The sequence below is a fragment of the Gadus macrocephalus genome, chromosome 16, assembly GCF_031168955.1.
Source record: "Gadus macrocephalus chromosome 16, ASM3116895v1".
Taxonomy (NCBI): Eukaryota; Metazoa; Chordata; class Actinopteri; order Gadiformes; family Gadidae; genus Gadus; species Gadus macrocephalus.
This window is the reverse complement of record NC_082397.1, coordinates 14,006,178-14,030,032: the sequence shown is the minus strand read 5'-3', so window position 1 is coordinate 14,030,032 and position 23,855 is coordinate 14,006,178. Positions and strand designations below refer to the sequence as shown.

At 43.9% G+C, this 23,855-nt stretch overlaps 1 protein-coding gene across 1 annotated transcript; it reads right to left on the bottom strand.

Annotated features, from left to right (window-relative positions):
- Nucleotides 1-5,607: 5,607 nt before the first annotated feature.
- abhd15a (abhydrolase domain containing 15a) lies at nucleotides 5,608-12,595 on the bottom strand. Its single transcript, XM_060074924.1, has 3 exons — nucleotides 11,662-12,595; nucleotides 8,680-9,032; nucleotides 5,608-7,474 (listed from the first exon to the last, which is right to left on the bottom strand). The coding sequence occupies exons 1-3, from the start codon at nucleotides 12,184-12,186 to the stop codon at nucleotides 6,799-6,801; spliced, it is 1,554 nt and encodes a 517-aa protein (XP_059930907.1). The 5' UTR covers nucleotides 12,187-12,595; the 3' UTR covers nucleotides 5,608-6,798.
- Between the last annotated feature and the right edge of the window lie 11,260 nt (nucleotides 12,596-23,855).

Below are 23,855 nucleotides of genomic sequence, written 5' to 3'. Positions count from 1 at the left end.
TATCAGTACCCCACAATCAGAAACTGGCATCACTTATTCTGACAATGTTTGGCTCAACCGATACGTATGAGTCTAGCTTTTCTCATATGAATGCCATCAGAACAAGGGCACGTTGCTCGATGACCTATAAGAAGCTGCATGAGTGTCTCAGGATGAGCCAAACTAGGCAAACGAGGCAGTGCAATCTTTCTCACTGACTCACTGGCTCAAAATGTCTCATATGTACAGTAGTTCTGTTTTGTGATGATTCAAACAACATTGTTGAATTCTAAATACGTGTCCAAAATATGTGAGAACAAAATCTTTTATAATGATACGATTAAAAGTGAAGAAGGAAGGAATGCGTCTGACAAGTTTATTCCATGTAGTAGTACTATATATATTAAGTTAACACTACTTTAAGTACGATTTATTTGTAGCGATTCAGTGACGTGGTTTTACTCTGTGTGGCCCATGAACCCCCAGTGGTTTTCCTTTTCGGCCCACTTGTTAAGGAGGTTGAATAGCCCTGTTCTAGATCTTCCTCTTTTTGGGGGGTTACTCCCTTGCAAGCATTTTTCTTTATGGCTTGTGACATTTGGTAGGCCAACTAGCAGACATTAGTGCTGTGAACACCTTTTATGGATATATTACACTGGCTGTTGGAGCAGAGCCCTGCCACACCCAGTCAACTCAGTCAAATTCCGTGACAGTCAAGGAATTTGCTAAAGGCTAGTTGCCTGCACATTTTTGAAGCCTGAGATGGAGACGTTTTTTCTATCAGAGGGAGAGTTGGCGTATGGGCGGGGCTGGGCGTGTGGAGGTAAGCTCGGTGGTCGGCTTAGCTCAGGAGGTAGAGCAATTGTCTTGTAAACGGAAGGTTGCTAGTTCGATCCCCAGCTCCTTCTAGCTGAGTATTGATGTGTCCCTGAGCAAGACACTTAACCCTAACTGCTCCTGACGAGCTGGATGTCGCCTTGCATGGTTGACTCTGCCGTCGGTGTGTCAATGTGTGTATTAACTGATGTAAGTCGCTTTGGATAAAAGCATCTGCTAAATGCCCTAAACGTAAATGTAAGCTTTCAGTCGTGGTGAAATAGGTCAAACTGATCACATTGAAAAGTCAACAGAATAGTGGATATGGAAGGTGTCGACAGAAGCAAGATGACCAAGATAGAGCCATCCTTATTCATTGCATTGTAAAGGTCAGTGTGGTGGTTCCAATACAAAAGGTATTGTTCTCAGCTGTCAAGGTAATATTCATTTCCATTAGAATCCCATTATTCCACATAAATGCTTGCAGCTGAGAATGGAATACAATATCAATAAAATACCTTCTTGACTTGATCTTCTACATATTCATCTATCTATATATATAGGTATACTAAGTACATGACACTTTCATTAATTTACCAAGACACTAGTTTCCATTGGCTGTGATACCATAAAGAAGGAGCTTTGAACCTACCAGGAGAAGGTAGACAAGAACCATCTTGGCGAGTATAGGGCTTGTACATCATGATGTCTGTCGCCATGACAGCCCCCTTTCTGATGAAAAGAGGCTTAGGAATGTTATTGGTGGTAATGGTGCTTTTGATATTGTTGAGTGAGTAATCATCATAGTATTTGTCATTATGGAGAGACATTGTGTTTGAAACTTCCACAGCGTTTCTCATGAAAGTCGTTAGCCTAAGTTACAGTATATTTACGTTGATTTAAGATTTTTCATCACTGCAACAATCTTGAGTCATCACAAAATGGAGTATCGCCAACAAACCTCCTATGATACAGGGTGACATGCAAGCCCATATAGAAAGTTTGCTCAGTGTTATTTTTTCAATATGAATATAGTTGACCAGGTCTTACTATGAAATATATATTTGAAACTTGATCTATCCAGGTCAGTTTAATTTGTCCAGGAAATATCTGACTGTGACAAATTGCAAACATACTGTGGAGGGTGTGTGTGTGTGTGTATGATGGCTGGTTTAAGCAGCCACTCCTGGCCTGAGTCAGACGGATTGGGCTCTGGGGCTGGGTGAGGCTGCAAACCTGTTGTGCATTGGCTAATCAATGCGCACTGGTTAAACTAGCCATCACCCCACACACACACGCGCGCACACACACACACACACACACACACACACACACACACACACACACACACACACACACACACACACACACACACACACACACACACACACACACACACACACACACACACACACACACACACACACACACACACACACACACACACACACACACACACACACACACACACACACAGATGTCCCTCATAGCAGCTTGGATCACCAGCTGCACGTACCATTGTCCTTCAAACTCCACAATAAACCAGTTTACACCTCATCAGTCTGTGTCCTGTGTTTGGAGGAGACGGTGGCAGCGACCTAGGTGGCGTGTAGCGGGGAACATTGTTGCACATGTGTGTAACCTAAACCAGTATATATCATGTGTCCGTGTGTGTGACTCAGCAAAGATCTATTTAAACATTGTCTAAATGTATTCGCCATGTGCTGAACTCTAACTTTAAGTAAGATTCTAAATATAAGTGCAGTTTCCGAGCCAAATGCAGAGATAGCTGCGTCATTGTGTCTGCTATTGACACCCTCTGGGTAGCCTCAGCGTGCGTGATATCTTCCATCAAAACCACAAACTGTGTCCCTGCTGCCCCCTATTGATTGGTTGGATCAGTGGTATAGCGTGTCTCTATAGCAACATCAAATGAAATCGAAGAAGAAAATAAAAAAAAATAAAAAATTGAATCATTATAAAAGCTGGTCAGTGATGATAGTCAGACCAATTTCAAGGCCTTGTGGAGCTTGAAGCTTGCCTGTATGGGGTCAGGACCCATGGGCATTTCACATAACGCTATTGTTATCATTAAAAAAAAAAAAATTGGACTAGGAAGCAATATGCGTAGACCTTGTTGTTAATTGTGTCTCACATTCAATTTCAAGCATACTTTGTCTGGTATCAGCATAGAGCAACCTGCAGGAATATCATGCATTGAATATCAACAGAGATGACAAGAAAATGGAAGTGCTCGGAATTGCTGTTCAACGGAAAATGCTTTTTTATTTATTTTAAAGTAAGGAAGACGTGTAAGGGACCTGTTCGTCCAGCAGGCCTGGAGCAGGGCTTTGAAAGACCTTATCAAGGCTGCTATACATCCCCATTGTTGTGCATCTTCTCAGGTGGGTAACAGCATACCCTAGGCTCGGTCAGCTCTGGCCCTGCATGCTACTCTTCAGACTGGCTTTACTGACAAATTAATTATGATTCTGAATTATTGATCACAATTCTAGCCATTCAAATTTCATAATATCAAAGTGTACACCAACATTTTCCTCATGTAGTCGCATAAAAGATAGCTGATGAATAAACCATGTTGCTCTGCCCCGTTTGATGTCTTTCATTTTAATGTTATCTTTTTTATGACACAACTTGCAATAAATTGCCCATATGTCTTGTTCTGTTGACCACTAGATGGGGCCCTATACAAAATATTAACAAGTCATATTTGGATACGCTTTATCTCCAAAAAGGAATGAAAATAGGTTTTACATCTTGGAAATGACTAAGAAAAAACAGCATATAAAACATGATCTATTACAGTTGGATATTTATAACAATAAAATATCCCATAACCAATATAGGCCTAATTGGAAGATGAAGCAAGTTCTTCTCTTTTAATTGTGGGCCATTTGATTTAGCCAGCTGGAATTAACTTGAAGTACAGTTCATTCTTCATTCTAACTTCCTCTGCTTCGCCTATCCTTGCTTTTTTAATCATAATAATAGATTTTATTTTCCCAATGAAAACAAATAATAATTGACACTGGCAACAAACCCTGTCTTATTAACATGTGAATGTGCATTAAGCACATTGAGGTTAAGGTTGAGTGCTTTGCTAACTAAAAATCAATCACCTCAAATTGAATTACACGCTTTGATCACTGAGGCAAGCCATTGGATGTGAATTAAATAGGCAAAGTGTTAAAGGGTAATTTAATATTCATGACTCAATTTGACAGGGGCCTTATCAAGGCTGAAATGTATTGCAAAAATACCAGCTGTGTGCTCATGTTCATAATATGTTTGGCTAAATGTCCACAGGAAAACGAACAGGACAAAAGACAAGCTAATCCAGGGAAAGGGCAATGTCAGATTGAAGCTATTTGAATTTCTTGGGTATTCACAAACCAAATCACATCCTTTGTATGTTTACTTCTTTTAGAAATATAAAAATGGCGAATGTAAGAAAAGTCTAATGCCATGACATTATGACAGATTGTCATGGCTTGTAATGCTGCTAGAAACGCTACAGATGATATACTAGTAGAGCCTGCTGTTTATATGTCGCTAAAAACATTGGAGTTGCGTGCCAGCAGACATGCTTATCTGATGGAGGTTCAAGTCTTATCACTTAGTATATACTTCTTAACATCTCATATTTTAAATGTATTCATTAAGGTGTGTTGCACACATATACAGTGCTCAAAAATTCAGAACATCAAAGAGAGCACCAACATTTTCCTCATGTAGAAACATAAAATATGGCTGATTAATAAACCATGTTGCTATGTCCATGCTTGGGATTATGTCAAGAAATCCATTAGGAAACCCTAATGTTTTTAAAACAAAAGCATATGTTTTTTGGTTTGATCATAATAACACCATTCATGGTGATACTCCCTCAGTTTACTGGTAAAATGAATGACGTGCTTGAGTGTGTTTTGTGTGTGTGTGTGTGTGTGTGTGTGTGTGTGTGTGTGTGTGTGTGTGTGTGTGTGTGTGTGTGTGTGTGTGTGTGTGTGTGTGTGTGCGTGTGTGTGTGTGTGTGTGTGTTTGTGTGTGTGAATATGGGTGAGGCAGTGCGCCAGCTGTCTGAGGAAATGATGGTCACTAAGGACAAGCTGTGATGATTGTCCCATCGGATCAACAACCTCCTGGTGGCATTTCTCTTGGGAACGGGCTATTTTAGGGACTGTCCATTGGTGTTAATTAACCGAGGATTTGACCAAAGCCGACTCAGCATAATCGTAATGGAAATCTTTGTTTTATCTGGCTTTATCAGTGTTGTTGTGTGTTGAAAAGCTTTTCTCCCTTATAGAATTTGAACCATTATGTTTTTCATTTGGAATGATGCTGACCAATGTTTTTTCTCATTTAATTATGAGCCTAATCGGGCTCAAGTAAGACTTTTAACATAATCAAACCTTCTGGATTGATGTGTGTGTGTGTGTGTGTGTGTGTGTGTGTGTGTGTGTGTGTGTGTGTTTGTGCGTGCCACATGTATGACAAATACCAGGAACACTAATGCAGCTGATGTAGCTGCAGTGGAAATCCATTAGGATATCTTGTTAAAGTCTAAAAATAGCTTCCCGTACTATCTGACCTTCAAAGATATGAAGATTTACGTTAATGAAATTGTACATAAACAAGTTGAAAGCTGTGGATGTCCTTTTCGTGCCGTTTCTGCGTGAGATGTAGATAAACTGAGAATAATTCATTTTATTGTATTCCTATGGGAGTGGTACCATCATCTGTAGTGATCAGGCTGGTTTATTGACACGTTGAACAATAGCACGATAACACATATACGTTTAATTCAGGTTTATTAGAGATAATTGTAAATGTTAATGAAATGACGATGCTAGCTGCATTTTCTGTTTGACATGTTACACAAGACACAGGATTGTCATGCCTATTCAACTCATACATTCTGCCATGTGCATTATGTTTTTTACATGTTTCTAACCTTTAATACAGAGACTACAGTATATATAATTAATAATTTATCCCAGTTTCTATTTTCTTTCATCCTCTCTAACCAACAACAACATCATCAATGAGAACAACACGAATGTCAGATTCTCTTCAAATCCTCCAAGGGCAATTTATGGCACAAAGATCAAAAGATATGGAGCCACAATGAAAAATACATTGAGCATGATTGACAAACCCTGGCCAAGAAGCGGGTCGCAACAAGGCACATTAGAACATGACATATTTATGGTCACAAATAAACACCATCTTAGTTTGGGTGAAAAACAATAAGGTCATTCATTGGCTTCCCCGCCATGTTATATCCCCTCTCCAACAACCCACTAGTTACCCACGAGATTAGAAAGTTCACAACCTATGCTTTCTTTGAAGTTTATGTAAAGTCCTTGAAGATCTCTCTCTTTCTGCTACAGTAGGCAGGTCTTCATACACTTTATACACTATACACTTGATGCATTCTCAACTGGATCATAACATCCAGAATTGATTGCCCTTCACTTTAAGAGCAACACAGTGTCAAAGTCACTACGCGTGTTTTCCACCGTCTATGGTTCTGAATGCTTCGTCATTGTACATAGAATAAATAAAAAGCCAAGGCATACTCATTGAACTACAGATAACACAAGATCATACAGTATGAAAGAAAAAGTTATGAATCAAGTCTGTATCTTCAGCACAGATTAAATTTAAAAATGTGTCACTGTGTTTTCTAGATACTTAAATATGTGCCTCTGTAAAGTACAAATACAATCAAACAATACAGAACAAAGACCGATACAGTTTCAAAGATGGCGGTGGTCTTTTTTTACCACAAACAGCCGTTCCTCACTCAGTGCAATGTCAGAGTGCCAGACTTTGAATGAGTCCCTATTTCTTCGAGTTCACACAAAGCGTGCGGCGCTCGCCTCCCGCTTCGGTGCCACTTCATCGCGGCCGTCTGAGTATTCCAGCTGTTCTGCCGCATGTTGGCAGTGAACCTGGAAGGTTTTCTCCTCTTTCTACGGCTCAGCGCGTGTAGGACCTCTGCCAGCTGTAAATGGCGTGGATGTTGTGGGAGCACTCCGGCACTCTTTTACACGTGCTGATGCTGCGGTTGCGGAAAGAGCGGCCGGCCATCCCCCCGCCCAGCCCGCGCCTCCTCGCCGCCAGCTGCTTCGCCCGCTCCTCGGTGGCGAAGAAGTCGGTGGTGGCCCTGAAGAACTCCAGCAGCGCCCCGTGGCTCCAGCTGGTCCTGGGCATCCCGACCCCGCCCCCGGACCCGGACCCGGACCCAGGAGCCACGCCGGTCACCGAGGCTTGGGCGGAGAAGCCGCAGTGACCGCCGTGCTCCGTCAGCAGGAGGAAGAAGTGGGGGTTGGTCTGGAAGAGCTCCAGAGGCAGCGTGTACCGGGGGGGGCCGCGGACCGGGTCGTCCCGGGCGCAGACGCTCAGAACGGGGATGGCCACTTCGTCCACGTCCCTCAGCGGCTCGTTGCGGTCCCAGTACACCTCCCAGCTCCCGGAGGTGTTGGGTCCGGTGGAGCCCGACGTGGCGGTGGTGGCGGTGGTGGAGGTGGTGGAGGTAGGGAGGCTGGTGCTTTTATGGGGTGTCTGGCAAAACAGGCCCTCTTCCAAACCTCGTAGTGAACTGCTGGAAAATAGAGAGTCTGCATGCACAGTCTCTCCCAGGACTGTCCTGTACCTAGTCACACCACCGTAACACACACACAAAAGACAGGATGAAGACATTGAATCAATTTAAAGAGCAACATGCGTTTCATATAACGTGTTAGCATCGATCTGAGTAACTTATTTGATAGTCCCCATCGAGATCCATGGCTTCTTGTTCAATGATCCCCCTTTTGCTATAGCACCACAGCTGATCTGTTCAGATTTCAAAAACAATGAGTGTACTCTGCTTCGATGATCCAGGCAGTGGAATTGGCTCTCTGAAGCCATTTCTCTGTCATTTTATTTATGTGTCCTCTGAATTGATCCAACAGTGTGAACACATTGTAGATAGTCACTTTATTGCAATCTTGCTACAACTCATCTGTTCAGACTGCATCTTGGCAAAATTGAAAATAATAAAAAAATATAGAATTATATATATATGTTTATATATCTAAGATAGCACTTAAAGCAGTTTGCTCCTTTGTTGAATTGTATGTACTTGCCCACTCTGGTTGTATCTCATTGTTGAAATCACTTATTATGCGTAGCTTTGGACAAAAGCATCAGCTAAATATAGTACTTTAATGTTACTACCCATGAGTTTAATACTAATCCTTATTGCTCCACTTTTCATCCCTCTCCAGGGAAATATAACTCCATTATGTATTCATATCTTTCCATATAGCAGGCAGAAAAAAACGAGGGCATTTTTTTTTACCACACTGTAGAATTCCATCTTCAACTTTAAACTACGTTTACTGAACATAATTTACTCTATTTAGTCGCAAGAAGCAAAGTATAAATGTTGCATCTGATGCTGTTGTTGAAGAAATGGTGTGCGCATGTCTTGCAGGTGCATCCATAGCAGATGTGATCCAAGTGTTATGGGTTGCTTTCTGGTCAATACTGGAAAATATATCAGGTTATATCTGGGGCAATGCCTACATATACATAGCTATCTCCATTTGTGACAACTAAGAAACATGGCCAAAAATCGGTGTGAATCTGACACATCCCTATACAATCTGACTGTTGATATAATTTGAACCTGTCCATCAAAGTCAAGCTGTGAGCCTGGCAATGTGTCGGGTTTGACGACACGTCCATTCTCGGCACCGCTCCCCTTATTCTGTGCAACTCCCGTATTCGTGCCTCCCTTTCCACTCCCAGGGCCTTCCCCTGAACAGTGCCCCAGTGCCTCCCTCCCCCCGCCGTGTTCCCCTCCGTGCCCACCTGCTCAGGCTCATCTTCTGGTAGAGCACCAGGGCCCACTGCACGGCCCTCGGCAGCCCGCTCTCGAACCAGCTCTGGCAGCGGAAGACGGGCGACAGGCAGACGGCGGCGGTGACGTAGCTGGAGGAGCCGCACTCCCCCAGGTAGGACAGCAGCAGGCCAGCGCCGGTGCTCTCCCCGGCCGCGTACAGCCGCCCTGCCGGCTGCCGGTAGCGGATGTAGCGCACGGCCTCGCGCAAGTCGGCCGGGTCGCCGAACTGCTGCAGCTTGAGGGTGGTGAGGGGCGTCCCGTTGTGGCTGCGCCGGTTGAAGACCACTGGGAGGTAGCCGTGGGACAGCGCCGCCTCGCACAGCTGGACAGAGGGGGGACAGAGGTCACCAGAGGGTACTTTGGATCGTTGGTACCTGTAAAACAAACGTCCACTCTGAACTGTATGGTTGTATGAACATTATGTCATGCAAGATTATATAAAGGTCTCTCTACTCCACATCGGACAATAAAGAAAATAGAGGAAAAACGAATGAAAAATAAGTATGAGGAATAAACTATGGTATTAAAGGTCGTTAGCAAGAATCCTAGCAGAACAACCTTAATGATAACAGTCATTAAACGTGCCTCTTGGCAGAATGAAGGATGATCAGCTTTAAATAAAAGCCAAAGTACCAAAAATACATCTTTAACTTTAATTACGTTAAATTGAATTAAACAGATATTCAACTTTTTAAACCAACATGGCAACACATTTTGTGCTGTAAAAAATGGGTTGAATCAGTTAAGGACGGCTATTCAATTTGTATATAACTTTTTTATATAACCGGCTGATGTATTCTACTGGATGGTTTTGAAACCTGCAGAAATGTGAAACCCTCGGGTCAAAGCAGGAAGAGATGTAGCATAACACAACATTAAATATTTACCAGATGAAAAATGCTGCAGTGGCATTTTTGTCTCTTCCAGTGTTTATGTAAGATATGGAGTCACGAAAAGATAGCACACAAATATAGGATGAGAAGGAACTGGTGGCATGGAAACACCTTCCGTCAAATGACATATACTTTGGTTTTTTCATCGAACATTTATCAGATTTTGGTTGGTTTGGTTGGTTTCAGCAAGGTTTGAATTCCGTATTCTTTACCTTTTTAAAGGTAGGGTCATCCATATTGACGTGGACATGGGCTGATGACGACATTTACGTTACGCCAACCAAGGCGGACCCAGCTGTCCCACGGATGTGGAAAGTATGACCAGCAGGCTAGTTATGTGTTTTGAGGACTGTTTTTAGAGGGAGGCCTGAAGCGAGGGGTGGGATATTTCCAATTGGATACTTTCATCATTATGATTAATCTAGCCTACCCGCTGGTTTCTCCTAATTACCAACCCTTATTCAATACATTGAATTTGTAGTCTGCTATTGTTACAATGTTTATAAGCTGATGCTGATGAAAACGACATGCAATAGAAAATGACAAAGCAAGCTAAATGCAATGCATTACGAATTTGAAGTCCACTGAAGATTTTCCTATTCAGATGACATTCACAAAAATCGAATCCAAAAACATATTTGTAAAATAAAGTTAGTCATAGCATTTTTTTCTTTTAATGTTTTATTCAAACCCAGCTTGACTAAGACATAACACAACTCTGCCTGGGAAAAGAGAGAGAGAAATGCAACTCGCTTTCTGCCTGGGCTGAGAAACTGTTAAGTGAATGAGAAATTCCATGAACAGTGATAAACACACCCACACAGCGACATGTTTCTGTTTGTATCTGTGTATATAATTGATAACGAAGATATCAACAATGGATCCAGTGTTTGGCAAAATTGTTTTTCTAAAGATGTGATACTGCAGCTTACAACCTTGACAGGAAGAAATATGCTCCAGGTTGTGTGAGAGATACTGGACGAAACAACATTATTAAAGTTTATGCCTCTTAGTAAAAACTGGGCTTTTTTAAATTGTGGCCGCATTGGAGCTGCATGCAGCATGCTTTTAAACTCATAGAGACGACATGACAGGACACAGATGTCTGTTAGACCCAATGTCTGTGCAGACTCAAATCTCTTAAGTGACTAACTCTTGAATCAATAAGGACTGTGGATTCAAGATCACAGATATAATTCTCAAGTAACCGTTATTCAAGAGATTGTAGATTAATTCATAGTGTGGAGGCCGATAACTCCTTCCACCAAGGGTGACGGGGCGGGGGCACAGAGTGGAAATGGATGCAATTATTCAAGGTGGTTTTAGCTCATTCATACATTTTCGAGATTATGAATGAACACATTTTTGTATGAATAGTGGATATTCACACATCGCGATTCGCCAGGAGTTATCATATCACTTTTTCTTCTTCACACACACAAACATACAAACAATACAGTTGCAGTGGTCTTGATGAAGCATGCTTTTTGTTGGCGGCTCCTGAGCTATCAGGGTTCATTAGACACATCATTACATAAACCTCTATATCACCCATAACATTCTGCCTGCCATAATTCTTTTTACACTCCAGCTGTGGGCCAGTCTAACTATATTTTTATATAAATAACAATGCCTTTCCTTCTCCCTGTAAACCCATGTTCCTTATCTTTAATCTCCACTGCTTTCCTCAATTCCCTTCTTTACTTTTCTGGGAGTTAATGGCAAAGGAACTCACTAAACAAAGCCAGATACCAATGTATTTCTGTTTTTATAGGCTGTGTAGGCTTATAAAAACCTACAGCGTGTTCTGCTCTTCGAAGTTTCCTTGTGGGCATGCATTCTCTTTTGAGAAGTTTAGTTTTTGTGCTTTAAAGTATTGTGCAGCTCGGCACCAGTAAAAAATACTAATCACTAGTGATTCTATCAGAAATGTGGTGACGTGCTCCACCATCTTTCTGTTGTGTCTACACAACTGACTGTTTTGTAAACAGAAAACAAAGCATGATTTTCAACAAGGCGTGCTCGGTCGCAGACAAGCGGGAGAATGTGTCAAAATACCTTCAGCACGTTCCTAGTGATCTTCCCGAAGGAGTTGGGGACGATGAGAAGAACGGGGCTGTTTGAGGTGCTCGACGTCCTCCTCCGTTTGTGGGAGGACGTCCCGCAGAGGGCCAGCGCCCAGTCCAGGGACACCAGACCTTCGTCGCTGAGTTGCAGGTGGTCCCGCACGAACTGAACGGGGCTGCTGTAGGGCCAGCACGTGTGGTACACACTCTGGAGGATGGCGCTCGTCCGCCACGACCAGCTGACGCACGGGGAGTAGTTGTTGAAAGTCCGGCAGTGTTTGAGGAGGTAGTTGGCCAGCGCCGACGGCTTGCATATGAGCGCCACTGCGGACGCGCTCTTCTCGTGCCCACGGTCACTGGCCGGCGTCTCTCCGGCTTTCTCCTGCGGGATGCCAGTGAGGAGTCCCGTGAGAAGTGCGTCCGAGGAAGGCTTCTTTTTGGACCCTGGATATTTGGTACGCGGCCAAATCCAGGCCACCAGGATCACACAGCCAACCGCCACGAGCCATCCCAGCATTGGCGCGAAGTGACGTAGTTTTTTCAATCAAACGAATAGGCCTACTTTATCAAGATGTCAGAACTTTGACCAATTTAACCAAAAAATAGCCAGTCCGCACTATGGTGTTTTTAAACTCTGTTTAGGTCTTCAAAAACAGACAATAAACTGGAAACGTGTCAGACTAAATCAGCGATTCCTTAATTGTTTAATAGAAGTTACCTTAAAAATGTCCAAGCCATCGGTGCCAGAAAGCACCCGAGTGTCCTTGCGAGAGACATGTGTCTGAATTATTTTTGACTTATCATCAACACGCATCCTGAGCGTCGCTCACCATGTCTGCTCGATAGGCTAGGTTTCGTATTGAATGCATGAACTGGTAACAAACGTCCTTCTGCGGAGCGCGCGCGCTCACTATGCTCCAGCGGCTCTCGGTGTACTTTGTGCTGAAGGGCGCGTGGCTGGCGGGCACCTCCCATTCCTCCATCATGTCAACACAGGAACCCACACTGGTGCCGAGTTTACTCTGCCTATCAATGCCTCACGATTTCTACTCTCTACCGTCATTAGCCAACCGCTTGTGGGATCTGTCGTCTCCACGCTGTATTTTGTTTTTGTTGTGCACTTTCACTATCCTAGACTATTTGCACTTTTTGCATGAACAAGTAAGCCAAAACTATCCATTTTGACCCTGGTCCAAATTAATCTGCACTTATGACCAAACACACATCGGTCCTTTTTGTTTTGGGAGGAAAATATGTAGACTGCAAATACTTGATGTTGGCTGCAGTGTACGATACATACAGACAGTAAAAAGGCAACCTCATTATCTGCTGTGGCAAGAGTCATAAGACCTGTTCATTATGAATGGGTGTCATCTGGTAAATGACGCTCATAAGGGTGTTGAAGGTTTCCTTTTCACCTTTCTGCACGATCACACACATGCCTTCATGCTGCAAAAGAGGAAAAAAATAAACATTGCCATGGTAGTTTACAAAAATGTACACAAGAAGAACAACCAGTTCCAAAGGATAATCATAACATTGGGACATTGACATGTATGTTATACTGATGATGTGAAAAGGACATTGTGTCTCTCATGTGTCTTTTAATTGTGCGTTGTATAACCTCCATAGTCAATCCAAATGCGGCCTTCTGAAGCCGAAAGGCTTGCGCAATATCCACCACATCCACGATACAGGCGAACATCTAAATACCCATCTGATGCAACAAGCTTCCATAGAGAGAGGAAGGATTTTGATTATGCATACAAATGTATTCTCTTTATCCTAGTGCAGCTCACAAACCCTCATCTGGTGGGGAGGACTCACATGCACACACACACACACACACACACACACACACACACACACACACACACACACACACACACACACACACACACACACACACACATATACACGCACAAACGCACACACACATACACACACACGCACACATTTGCACACCAACTCTCCCGTTAGACCGTTTTCAAGAGAAAGCTGAGAGTGGCTAAAATAGGGCAAAATAGCAGTTGAAACGCTCTGGTTTGGTCTGTGTCGATTGGTTATCTCTGTGTTGATTGTTTATCTCTGTGTTGGATGAGGTACTTATCTTTGTGTTGATTGCTTATTTTTCTGTTGATTGGTTATCTCTGTGTTGATTGGTTATCTCTGTGTTGTATGTGTTTAGTATCTTTGTGTTGATTGGTTATCTCTGTGTTGGATGTAGTACTTATCTTCGTGTTGATTGGTTATCTTTGTGTTGATTGGTTAACTCTATGTTGGGTATGTCTTCATTGGTTATCTCTGTGTAGGATATCTGCCTATTGGATGCTCTGCTAAAAGCTTTGAGGAAATGGACCATTTTGATTAAAGATGTGAGGGCAACGATTATATGAATGACCATTTGACTTACATTCATGTAGCTATTGAAGATGATAAAAAAGCATGTTCTTATTGTTATAGCATCATGGTTGCATTTTTGTTATTACATGCATGGTTTGAATCCAAGCATGATTCATCATCAGAGGTATCTGGTCGGCTGGATTCCATGATTTCGGAAAATGGGATCCTTTTCAACATCAGCTGTGCCAAAATGCCAGATAGCGTCATGACATTAAAAACAACATGTTAATCCATACATAAAAATGCAACCAGGGGGGGTTGGTTAAGCAGGGCAGGAGGACAAGACAGCTAAATCAATCCCATTTGTTGCATGACTCATCATGGGTCCGTGCATAGACTCAATATGTGGATCACAACCTTGCTGTTTTCTCTCGCTCCCTAATCCTGGATAGACTTGCCTCATTTTAAGGGATCGCAAAACAGCTGTGTTGATAAGAACGATTCAAACCATGTTTTAAGAGTCCTGCGTTTTTCCTTTGTACTGAATTCACAACGCTGTTCCTGTTAACTTGTCTGATAAACTCGCACCATCACCTCTGCTCTCTCCCCCCTCTCCCTCTCTCTCGCTCGCTCTCACACACACACACACACACACACACACACACACACACACACACACACACACACACACACACACACACACACACACACACACACACACACACACACACACACACACACACACGCACACATCTGCTATGATGGCGGTATGACAAGCTCTCTCTACTACCAAACAAAGTGTGTGCGGTGACTTCCCAATGCGCTCTGCACTACTCTGCAGTCAACACTCATGTCATCTCAGGTGAGGTAGGGCCTGCTTTTATCAACACTTTTGTGGTTGTTTAGGAAATAACAGATATAATAATGTAATACGGTGCCAGAATTTAAGAAAAAAAAGGCAAGGCTTTTTCCGAGCTACAGAGTTCAGAGTCAGACCGCCTACATTGTTTAAGGCCCCCAGCTCGCCCTCTTTGATGCTAAAGCATGATTTATACTTACAGAGTTTAATTTCAATGCTAGAAAGGTAGAGCAACAAATCTTCATGCTCCGCATGGCTAATTGGCATTCGGTATTAGTGGCACATTGTGAAACACTACATCGTCCCCCTCTTAATGTTTTTTAAAAACGGGGTTAACACATTCTCCCAAAGCGCCGTTACTGCAGCACAATCCTTTTTACAGGCATAACTGCCAGTTTGTAATATATTGAGAAAGCGAGGAAAAATCCTTCTGCCGAAGAGTTTTGAAACCAGCTTTCTGGGTGGGAGCCAGTCCGTGATTTAATTTCACCCACTCTCAAACTGCCTCTCCTCTGTGTTGTTACCTTGCCGTGGTGGGGAGGCTTGTGTACTTCCGTGACCCTGGAGGCTATACCGGCGGGGGTAATACCCCTGGCAGGTCTTACCAAGCCGGGCAGGTTTTAGGGTAGAGGTCCGACTAAAGGCAACACCTGGTCCTCCAGGTTGGGGGTTAGGCGTGGGGCTAACAACCCCACCCCATAAAACAATACCTGTTACAGAAACACAAACAAGAGTAAACCAAGATATCCCGCCCCGGAGTGAAGATGGACCTTCGTCAGAAGGATTTATGACGCAGGGTGGTGAAAGCCAGAAGCACCTGGAAGCCACTCTGCCGAAAACCATCCTCTCAACCGGTGTTACAACCACCATCGGTACATGGAACGTAAGGACCATGTTCGAAGCTGGAAAGACCGCACAAGTTGCCACCGAGATGAACAAGTACAACCTTGCCATACTCGGAATTAGTGAATCAAGATGGACGGGTTCTGGACGGAAGAGGCTTACCACAGGAGAGCTGCTGCTGTACTCAGGCCATGAGGAGGACAATGCACACCACACCCAGGGAGTCGCTTTGATGCTGTCCAAGGCTGCTCAGAGAGCACTCATGGGATGGGAGGCACATGGCTCGAGAGCAATAGCAGCTACATTCAAAACAAAGAAGGAAAGAATAAACATGAACATCATTCAATGCTATGCCCCAACCAACGATAGTGACGAAGAGAGCAAGGACGAATTCTATAGCAGAATACAGACCATCATCCAGAGATACTCAGAAAGAGATATTACCATCTTAATGGGAGACCTTAATGCAAAAATAGGAAGTAACAACAGAGGCTATGAGAGGATAATGGGGCAGCATGGTCTAGGCGAGATGAACGAAAATGGAGAGAGATTCGCAGAACTATGTGCAAATAACAACCTTGTCATCGGAGGAAGTGTCTTCCCCCACAGGCGAGTACACAAAGCCACATGGGTATCACCGGACCTCTCCACTGAGAACCAAATAGACCATGTATGTCTCACCAAAAAGTTTAGGAGGTCCCTCTTAGATGTACGAGTCAGAAGAGGAGCTGACGTAGCATCAGACCATCATCTTCTCGTTGCCAAAGTCCAATTAAAGTTGAGGAGAAACTGGACAGGTGAGAAGAACCAGAGAAAGAAATTCAACACAGCACTTTTAAGAGATCCAGCAGCAGCAGAAAAATTCAAGATCGAGCTAAAGAACAAGTTTCATGCCCTGCAAGAGCTAGATAAAGAAGGTGAGGAAAGAAACATAGATGGGATGTGGAAGGTGGTAAAGGAAACGGTAATTACAACCTGCAATGTAGCACTGGGACCACAGAAAGATAACCACAAGGCTTGGATATCAGCAGAGTCAATAAAGAAGGTGAAGGAGAGGAAAGAAAAGAAGGCAGCTCTTAACAGCAGTCGTACAAGAGCAGAGAAAGTAAAGGCACAAACAGAGTACAGGGAAGCAAATAAGAACGTGAAAAAAAGCTTGAAGACCGACAAGAGGAACTACATAGAGGCCCTTGCATTAGAAGCAGAAGAAGCAGCTAGACATGGGAATCTGAAGGACCTGTATGACACCACCAAAAAGCTGTCAGGAAAGACCAGTAAACCTCAAAGACCAGTAAAGGACAAAGAGGGAAAGCCAATAATGGGGGAGGAAGGACAGAAGAAAAGATGGTTGGAACATTTTGAGGAACTTCTCAACAGACCAGCCCCACAAGACACACCACACATCCAACAAGCAGACAGGGATCTGCCAATAGACCTCAGTGTACCAAGAAGGGAGGAGATCAGGAAAGCCATTAAAAAACTTAGAAACGGCAAGGCTGCAGGACCAGATAGCATCCCGGCCGAGGCACTGAAGACGGACGCAGAGACCATGGGAGAGATGCTCCACCCTCTCTTTAAGAAGATGTGGGAAGAGGAAAACATCCCATGCGAATGGAAGGAGGGCTATCTTGTGAAGATGCCAAAGAAAGGGGACCTGAGCAACTGTGGAAATTATAGGGGGATCATGCTACTCTCCATCCCAGGAAAGGTCTTCTACAGGATCTTACTGGACAGGATGAAAGATGTGATCGACCCCCAGCTTAGAGACCAGCAGGCTGGCTTCCGCAAAGACAGATCGTGTACAGACCAGATTGCTACACTGCGCATCATCCTGGAACAGTCACTCGAGTGGAATTCACCGCTATTCATCAACTTCATCGACTACGAGAAGGCCTTCGATAGTGTGGACAGGGAGACCCTCTGGAAGCTTCTCAGGCACTACGGAGTGCCAGAGAAATTAACTAACATCATCAGAAACACCTATGAGGGAATGACCTGCAGAGTGATCCACGAGGGACAACCTACCGGTGCTTTCAGTGTACAAACTGGAGTGAGACAGGGTGCCTACTATCGCCATTCTTGTTCCTGCTGGCAATGGATTGGGTAACGAAGCAATCCACAGCAGGAAGGAAAAACGGCATACAGTGGACAATGTGGGCGCAGCTCGAAGACCTGGACTTTGCAGATGACTTGGCCCTTCTCTCTCATACCCAGCAGCAGATGCAAGAAAAGACCAGCACCATCGCAACCAACTCTGCTCGCCTTGGTCTCAACATCCACAGAGGGAAGAGCAAAGTCATGAGAGTCAACTCTGCCAACACTGCACCCATCATGCTGGAAGGCGAAGCTCTGGAGGAGATTGAGGAGTTCACCTACCTTGGCAGCATTGTCAACAAGCAGGGTGGAACAGATGCAGATGTGAGAGTCAGGATTGGCAAGGCCAGAGTTGCGTACCTCCAACTAAAAAAACATCTGGAGCGCAAAAGACCTGGCCATCACAACAAAGATCAAGATCTTTAACAGCAATGTGAAGTCAGTCCTACTCTACGGTGCTGAGACATGGAGGACTACGGTGAATACAACAAACAAAATCCAGTCATTCATCAATTCCTGCCTGCGACGAATCCTCCAGATCCACTGGCCTAACACCATCAGCAACAAAGAACTGTGGGAACGTACCAGCCAAAAGCCAGCGGACGAAGAGATCCTCCAACGACGTTGGAGATGGATAGGCCATACTCTCCGTAAACCAGCCACAAACACCACAAGACAGTCCCTCAAGTGGAATCCCCAAGGGAAAAGAAAGAGAGGTCGGCCGCGAAACACCTGGCGTAGAGACTTGGAGGCGGACGCCAAGAAAATGGGCTACACTTGGGGACAGCTTGAGATGTTGGCCCAGGACCGGGATGCATGGAGAACTCTTGTTTGCGGCCTAAGCCCCAGAAGGGGTAGTAGGCGATGATGATGACTCTCAAACTGGGAGAGAGGGTAAAATACACACAGACAGACAGACAGACACACACACACACGCACACACACACACACACACACACACACACACACACACACACACACACACACACACACACACACACACACACACACACACACACACACACACACAAACACACACACACACAAACACACACACACACACACACACACACACACACACACACACACACACACACACACACACACACACACACACACAGACTTCTTGACCTACTTGATTGGGACAAATGAGGCACCTCTTAGGAAAATCGATTAAAAGGAAATGAATGACTCTTTTCTTTACCCCCTACTCACACACACACACACACACCCACACACACCCACACCCACGCACACGAATACGCACAAGCACACACACACACACACACACACACACACACACACACACACACACACACACACACACACACACACACACACACACACACACACACACACACACACACACACACACACAAAAAAAACAACAACCTCATTCTGCTTAATATATGGAGAAAAAGGGAAACCACTGGAAAATAATCAGGTACAGTTTGGATCGACTTTGGATCAAAGTGGATCCAAATGGCTCATCTCTGCACCTGTGTGAGTACCCCTACACAGGCACAGCCTGGTTAAATTGTTGTTATGTCGGCTGTTATGTCGATAATTCAAAATATCGGGGAGATTAGATTCTCAAGAGGTTGCTCATGATGATGCATCCACCTTTCATCCATTTTTTTTTCAATGATATAGTCCAGTTCCCAACAAACGTTTCCAGGGCGACTGAGTCTGCATGGGGAACTGGATACTTTTTCTCACACAAGCGGTAAGGCCAAACAAAGGTTACCGTAGGCAAAAAAATAAAACTACAATGTGAACACCTGTGATTGTGTAGATTGTGTATTGTCAGTCGAGCGGGTGTTTCTTAATTCCATTGTTAGCACGGTAAGTTTAATCAGCCCAGTAATTGTTTAATTGTCTGGGTCTTGAATGTGACAGCTTAGTGTCTTCAAGCAATTCTAATTACCAAGTGCAATTACCAAGAGCATCAGGTTGCACGTCCTCCGAATAAGGGAAGGGGCAGACCATCAGAATGCATATGCTGCTCAACATATGTCAATGTGGCCCTTTGTCTGCTCTGACAAGACAAGCCTTGAGCTAGTGGTGGTCCTACTGCCCCTGAGCAAGGCCTTTATGTGGGGTCGGAACCTTATCAGCTGGCAACCTCTCATGGAGCCCTAAGGCATATTAATCAATGCCAGAGTGTTGTGAATTGGCAATGGAACTTTAACTACAACACAGAAGATGTCACACTCTTTCCGCTCCTTTGTGTTTGCTGCGTTGCTGTTAAGAACCATCAGTGATGTTAAATAGGATGCATTATTTTTCGTGCAGCATACAGAAGTATGCTGAACATTTAATCCCAATATAAGACGATTTGTGCACCACCCACAATGAAAACTATCCCTTTTGTGTCCATCGAATGGAATTCGTCCAAGTGGTTGTTGCTACCATGTCTGCTAATTCTAAAGCTGCACTGTTTATCTTCCTCTTGGTTGAACTCTCACTGTTTCACCTCGTTAAACAAGCTTCCATTGAGGGCACAATGTTCTGTTTACATGTGAGTGAATGGGAATTGTGTGTGTGTGTGTGTGTGTGTGTGTGTGTGTGTGTGTGTGTGTGTGTGTGTGTGTGTGTGTGTGTGTGTGTGTGTGTGTGTGTGTGTGTGTGTGTGTGTGTGTGTGTGTGTGTGTGTGTGCGTGCGTGCGTGTGTGTGTGTGCCGCCCTATTGTGCCAGGACTAGATGTACAGCAAACGGAACATGACCCCTCTACCCTCCAACCGTTCAGATATAGGAAATCCACTGCTTGTTTACAGATCGCCTGAAAACAAGCTAGGTTGCTTGAAGCTGCATGTTCCCCTTTTTGTGAACAACAACTGCAGGAGTTTGTAGGTGGGTAGAGGAGCAAGTTGCATACTAAACGTAAGTTAGCATTTTGAAGTGAGATAATTCTTTGTAATATGAGTGTGTATGATGAGTTTGTGGCTCCTTTTGGTATGCTGCGTCTATATTTTCCTGCTGTGTGGCTCATTGGGACCATCAACTTCTGAGCCTGTGCCTGCGCACCCGTTAATTTGCAGGGACACGTACATAAAAAACATTCACACCTGGTTAGGCTCAAACCTAATCCTGTTACGCAGCCTCATATATAGAGTCTGGAACAGACTCAACGTCTGGGCCTGAAGTATATATTGGCTAAAGAATCCCTCTACAATTCATCTTTGTTCAGTTGAGATGATGGGGGGAATTTAAATATAACTCAATTGTAACTATTCTATTGGTGTTAACTCCATCATTTGCTTTCTACTGCTGTATGACATGCAAAACTTTTAAAATGCCTGATCTGAGTACATTTTCCATTGATAGTATATTGAGGTATATGTTTGTCGGACTGTGGTTTAAATGGAAGGTAGTTGGTAAAGCATTTGGCTGGTTGCCTTCTGCCCTATTGGCCCTGCGACACAGTTGTTGTTGCTAGCTCCAACAGCTACCTGCCTCTCAGGCCAAAGTGCAGATAAGAGCAACGAGCTGGAAGAAATGTGACCGAGAACGAACAGGATGATAATGAACAGCTCACGTTACAGATCCTGGGATGAGCAGAATTTCAGGCTAGTTTATTTTCAGAACAGTTCAAATCTTGTCATTTAATATTTTCATTTTAATATGGCTAAGGCATGGAATTAAGTTTCGGTAAATATAGACTCAGCCCAGCCACAGTTCAGAAGTACTGTCCAACGCCCTGTTTCAGTCCCCAGCCTCTGAAACGGCCCAAGGCTTAATGACACAGTGAATAGCAGGAAGGCCAAACATAAAAGAAACCATTACACATCCAGGATGTCGCACAAAAGTTTCTGGCAAAAGAACAGCCCCATTGGCCTGTACCCTACAATGGAGACAACAACAGTTTGTTCAAATAATGGTGATTGCCCGTAGAAGCCCACAGCTTCCAAACCAACCGACATGGACCACCGCCCAAACAGAGATTTGCAACAGATTTATAACGGCAGTTAGACATGCGGCCTGGTACCGAGCTGCACATGAAAAGCAACAACATCGATAAATTGAGAAGCAAGCACTCAGAATGGGTAATGGACTGCATTTATCTAGCACTTTTCTAACCAGTTGCCACTCAAAGTGCATTACAACTATCGGCTAACAGTGTCAACCAGGCATGGCATCAGCCAGCTCATCAGGAGCCGTTAGGGAAAGGGCTCTTGCTCATGGAGACCTAGACACCTAGGCGGGAATCAAAGTAGCAACCTTCCATTTACCAGCCAACCTCCTGAACCACCGAAGCCTTTCTGAGAATAACAAAAAAAAAAGTGGAAGAGAAACGAGCACGAACACAAAGAATGAACTGTAAGCTAGCAACTACAAAGCATAGGGCCCATCCATCTCTATTAAGGGATGGATGGATGACGACGCACCCTTTCAGGAGGAATTCTTCTGACGTCATTGGTATAAGAAGAGCCGGACGAAGAGGAGCAGGCTTCCTCTTAGATTTCACCTTGTGAGATGAGAAGCCTTTAATCTCTTCACATAATACACAATATAGTTTTGGCAGTGTACACACACACGCACACACACACACACACACGCACACGCACACACATATCTCTGTCCAGCTGAGGACTCGCACACCAATCTGTAATCAGAAGACCCAACAATGGGCACCGCTAGACCAAGATAAGCAGCGCTTACGTAACAAAACACCTGCAACCCTGAAGCAGTGCCGTGTGCATGGTTACCTATCAGCTGGGACCAGCCGTGATGTCATTGTTTGGATCAGGAGATGGCAGAATATTGAGAAATAAATGACAGCTAGTCTGTTTTGTTGGCTGTGCTCACGGGTGGATGGGGGGGGAGAGAGAGAGAGAGAGAGAGAGAGAGAGAGAGAGAGAGAGAGAGAGAGAGAGAGAGAGAGAGAGAGAGAGAGAGAGAGAGAGAGAGAGAGAGAGAGAGAGAGAGAGAGAGGATGGGAGAGGTTGGGGAATATTTTTAATTGATTTACTTTGCAGGACTCAGCCTCTGAGTGGCTTGTTTATATTGTAGCTATAGATTAGCATTAACTAATTAATAAATTCATTAGTTAATTATATTTGATTCCAACTTAGGAGTCCCAGCTGTGTCTGTTTAGGTCAACTGCTGACAACTCCTCTTTGAAATTCTAGGAAAGCAAGAGCCTTTCAAACCATAAAGACGACGAACAAAAGCCTTATTTGGATCCAGAGTTTTCATCTGGAATGCCCGGATATTCCAGGGGTCTGACCTTATTTGCATTCAGAAAGCCGAAGTCAGTGCTATTGGACTGGGCTATTAAATTATGACAAGGGCTTACTAACCAGAAACCAGAGGGCATTTTTTTGTCCTACGTTGCGTTAAAGTTGTTCTAGGCCCTGAATTTATAGCCAAACACTCTCGATTTGTGTTTCTGTTAACATTTCTTGCCAATAGCTCAAATCTTGCTGACCAGGCCAAGGCCACACACACACACGCACGCACGCACCCGCACACGCACCTGCACACACGCACACAGACGATACCACAGAACACACATTTGCATTGGTGATTGTTGCAGTAGATCATTATAAAAGGAAACCTTGTCCAATAAAAACAAAAACAAAAATAATCCTTAATTTGATGCAAATTGAGTAACTATATGCCTATTCAAGTCTAGTTCTACATCATTGTCAAACCCTAAAATTACTTGCAGGCCACATTTAAATCTAAATTACACATGATAATAGGCCTCGGATGAGACCAATGAACTCGATTATTTCCTAGAAAGTCGTAACAAGGAGCCTCAACCTTCCAAGAAAAGCTCATTAGCTCACCACACAAATTTAGTTTTTGTGTGTGTGCTCATAAATATATGGAGAGGGGGGGGGGGGCATCACTGCTAGATGCTCCTAAATCCTGCACACTGCACCTTAAGAGAACAATATAATAATTAATCTGACAGAACTGGAAATTTGATGTAATTAGTTACTTTAGTTAATGTCCATTGCCTGATCTCAAGTTATATCGTTATTCCCCCTTATACAGCTGCACAACTTTTTACCCATAAACTATTAACTCCTAATAG

Excerpts from the sequence above, each read along its gene's own strand:
- abhd15a (XM_060074924.1), bottom strand. The coding sequence starts at position 12,186 with ATGCTGGGATGGCTCGTGGCGGTTGGCTGTGTGATCCTGGTGGCCTGG. Across the intron at positions 9,033-11,661 it reads TCACTAGGAACGTGCTGAAG|CTGTGCGAGGCGGCGCTGTC; the intron begins GTATTTTGACAC and ends CCCTCTGTCCAG. Across the intron at positions 7,475-8,679 it reads CAGAAGATGAGCCTGAGCAG|GTACAGGACAGTCCTGGGAG; the intron begins GTGGGCACGGAG and ends TGGTGTGACTAG.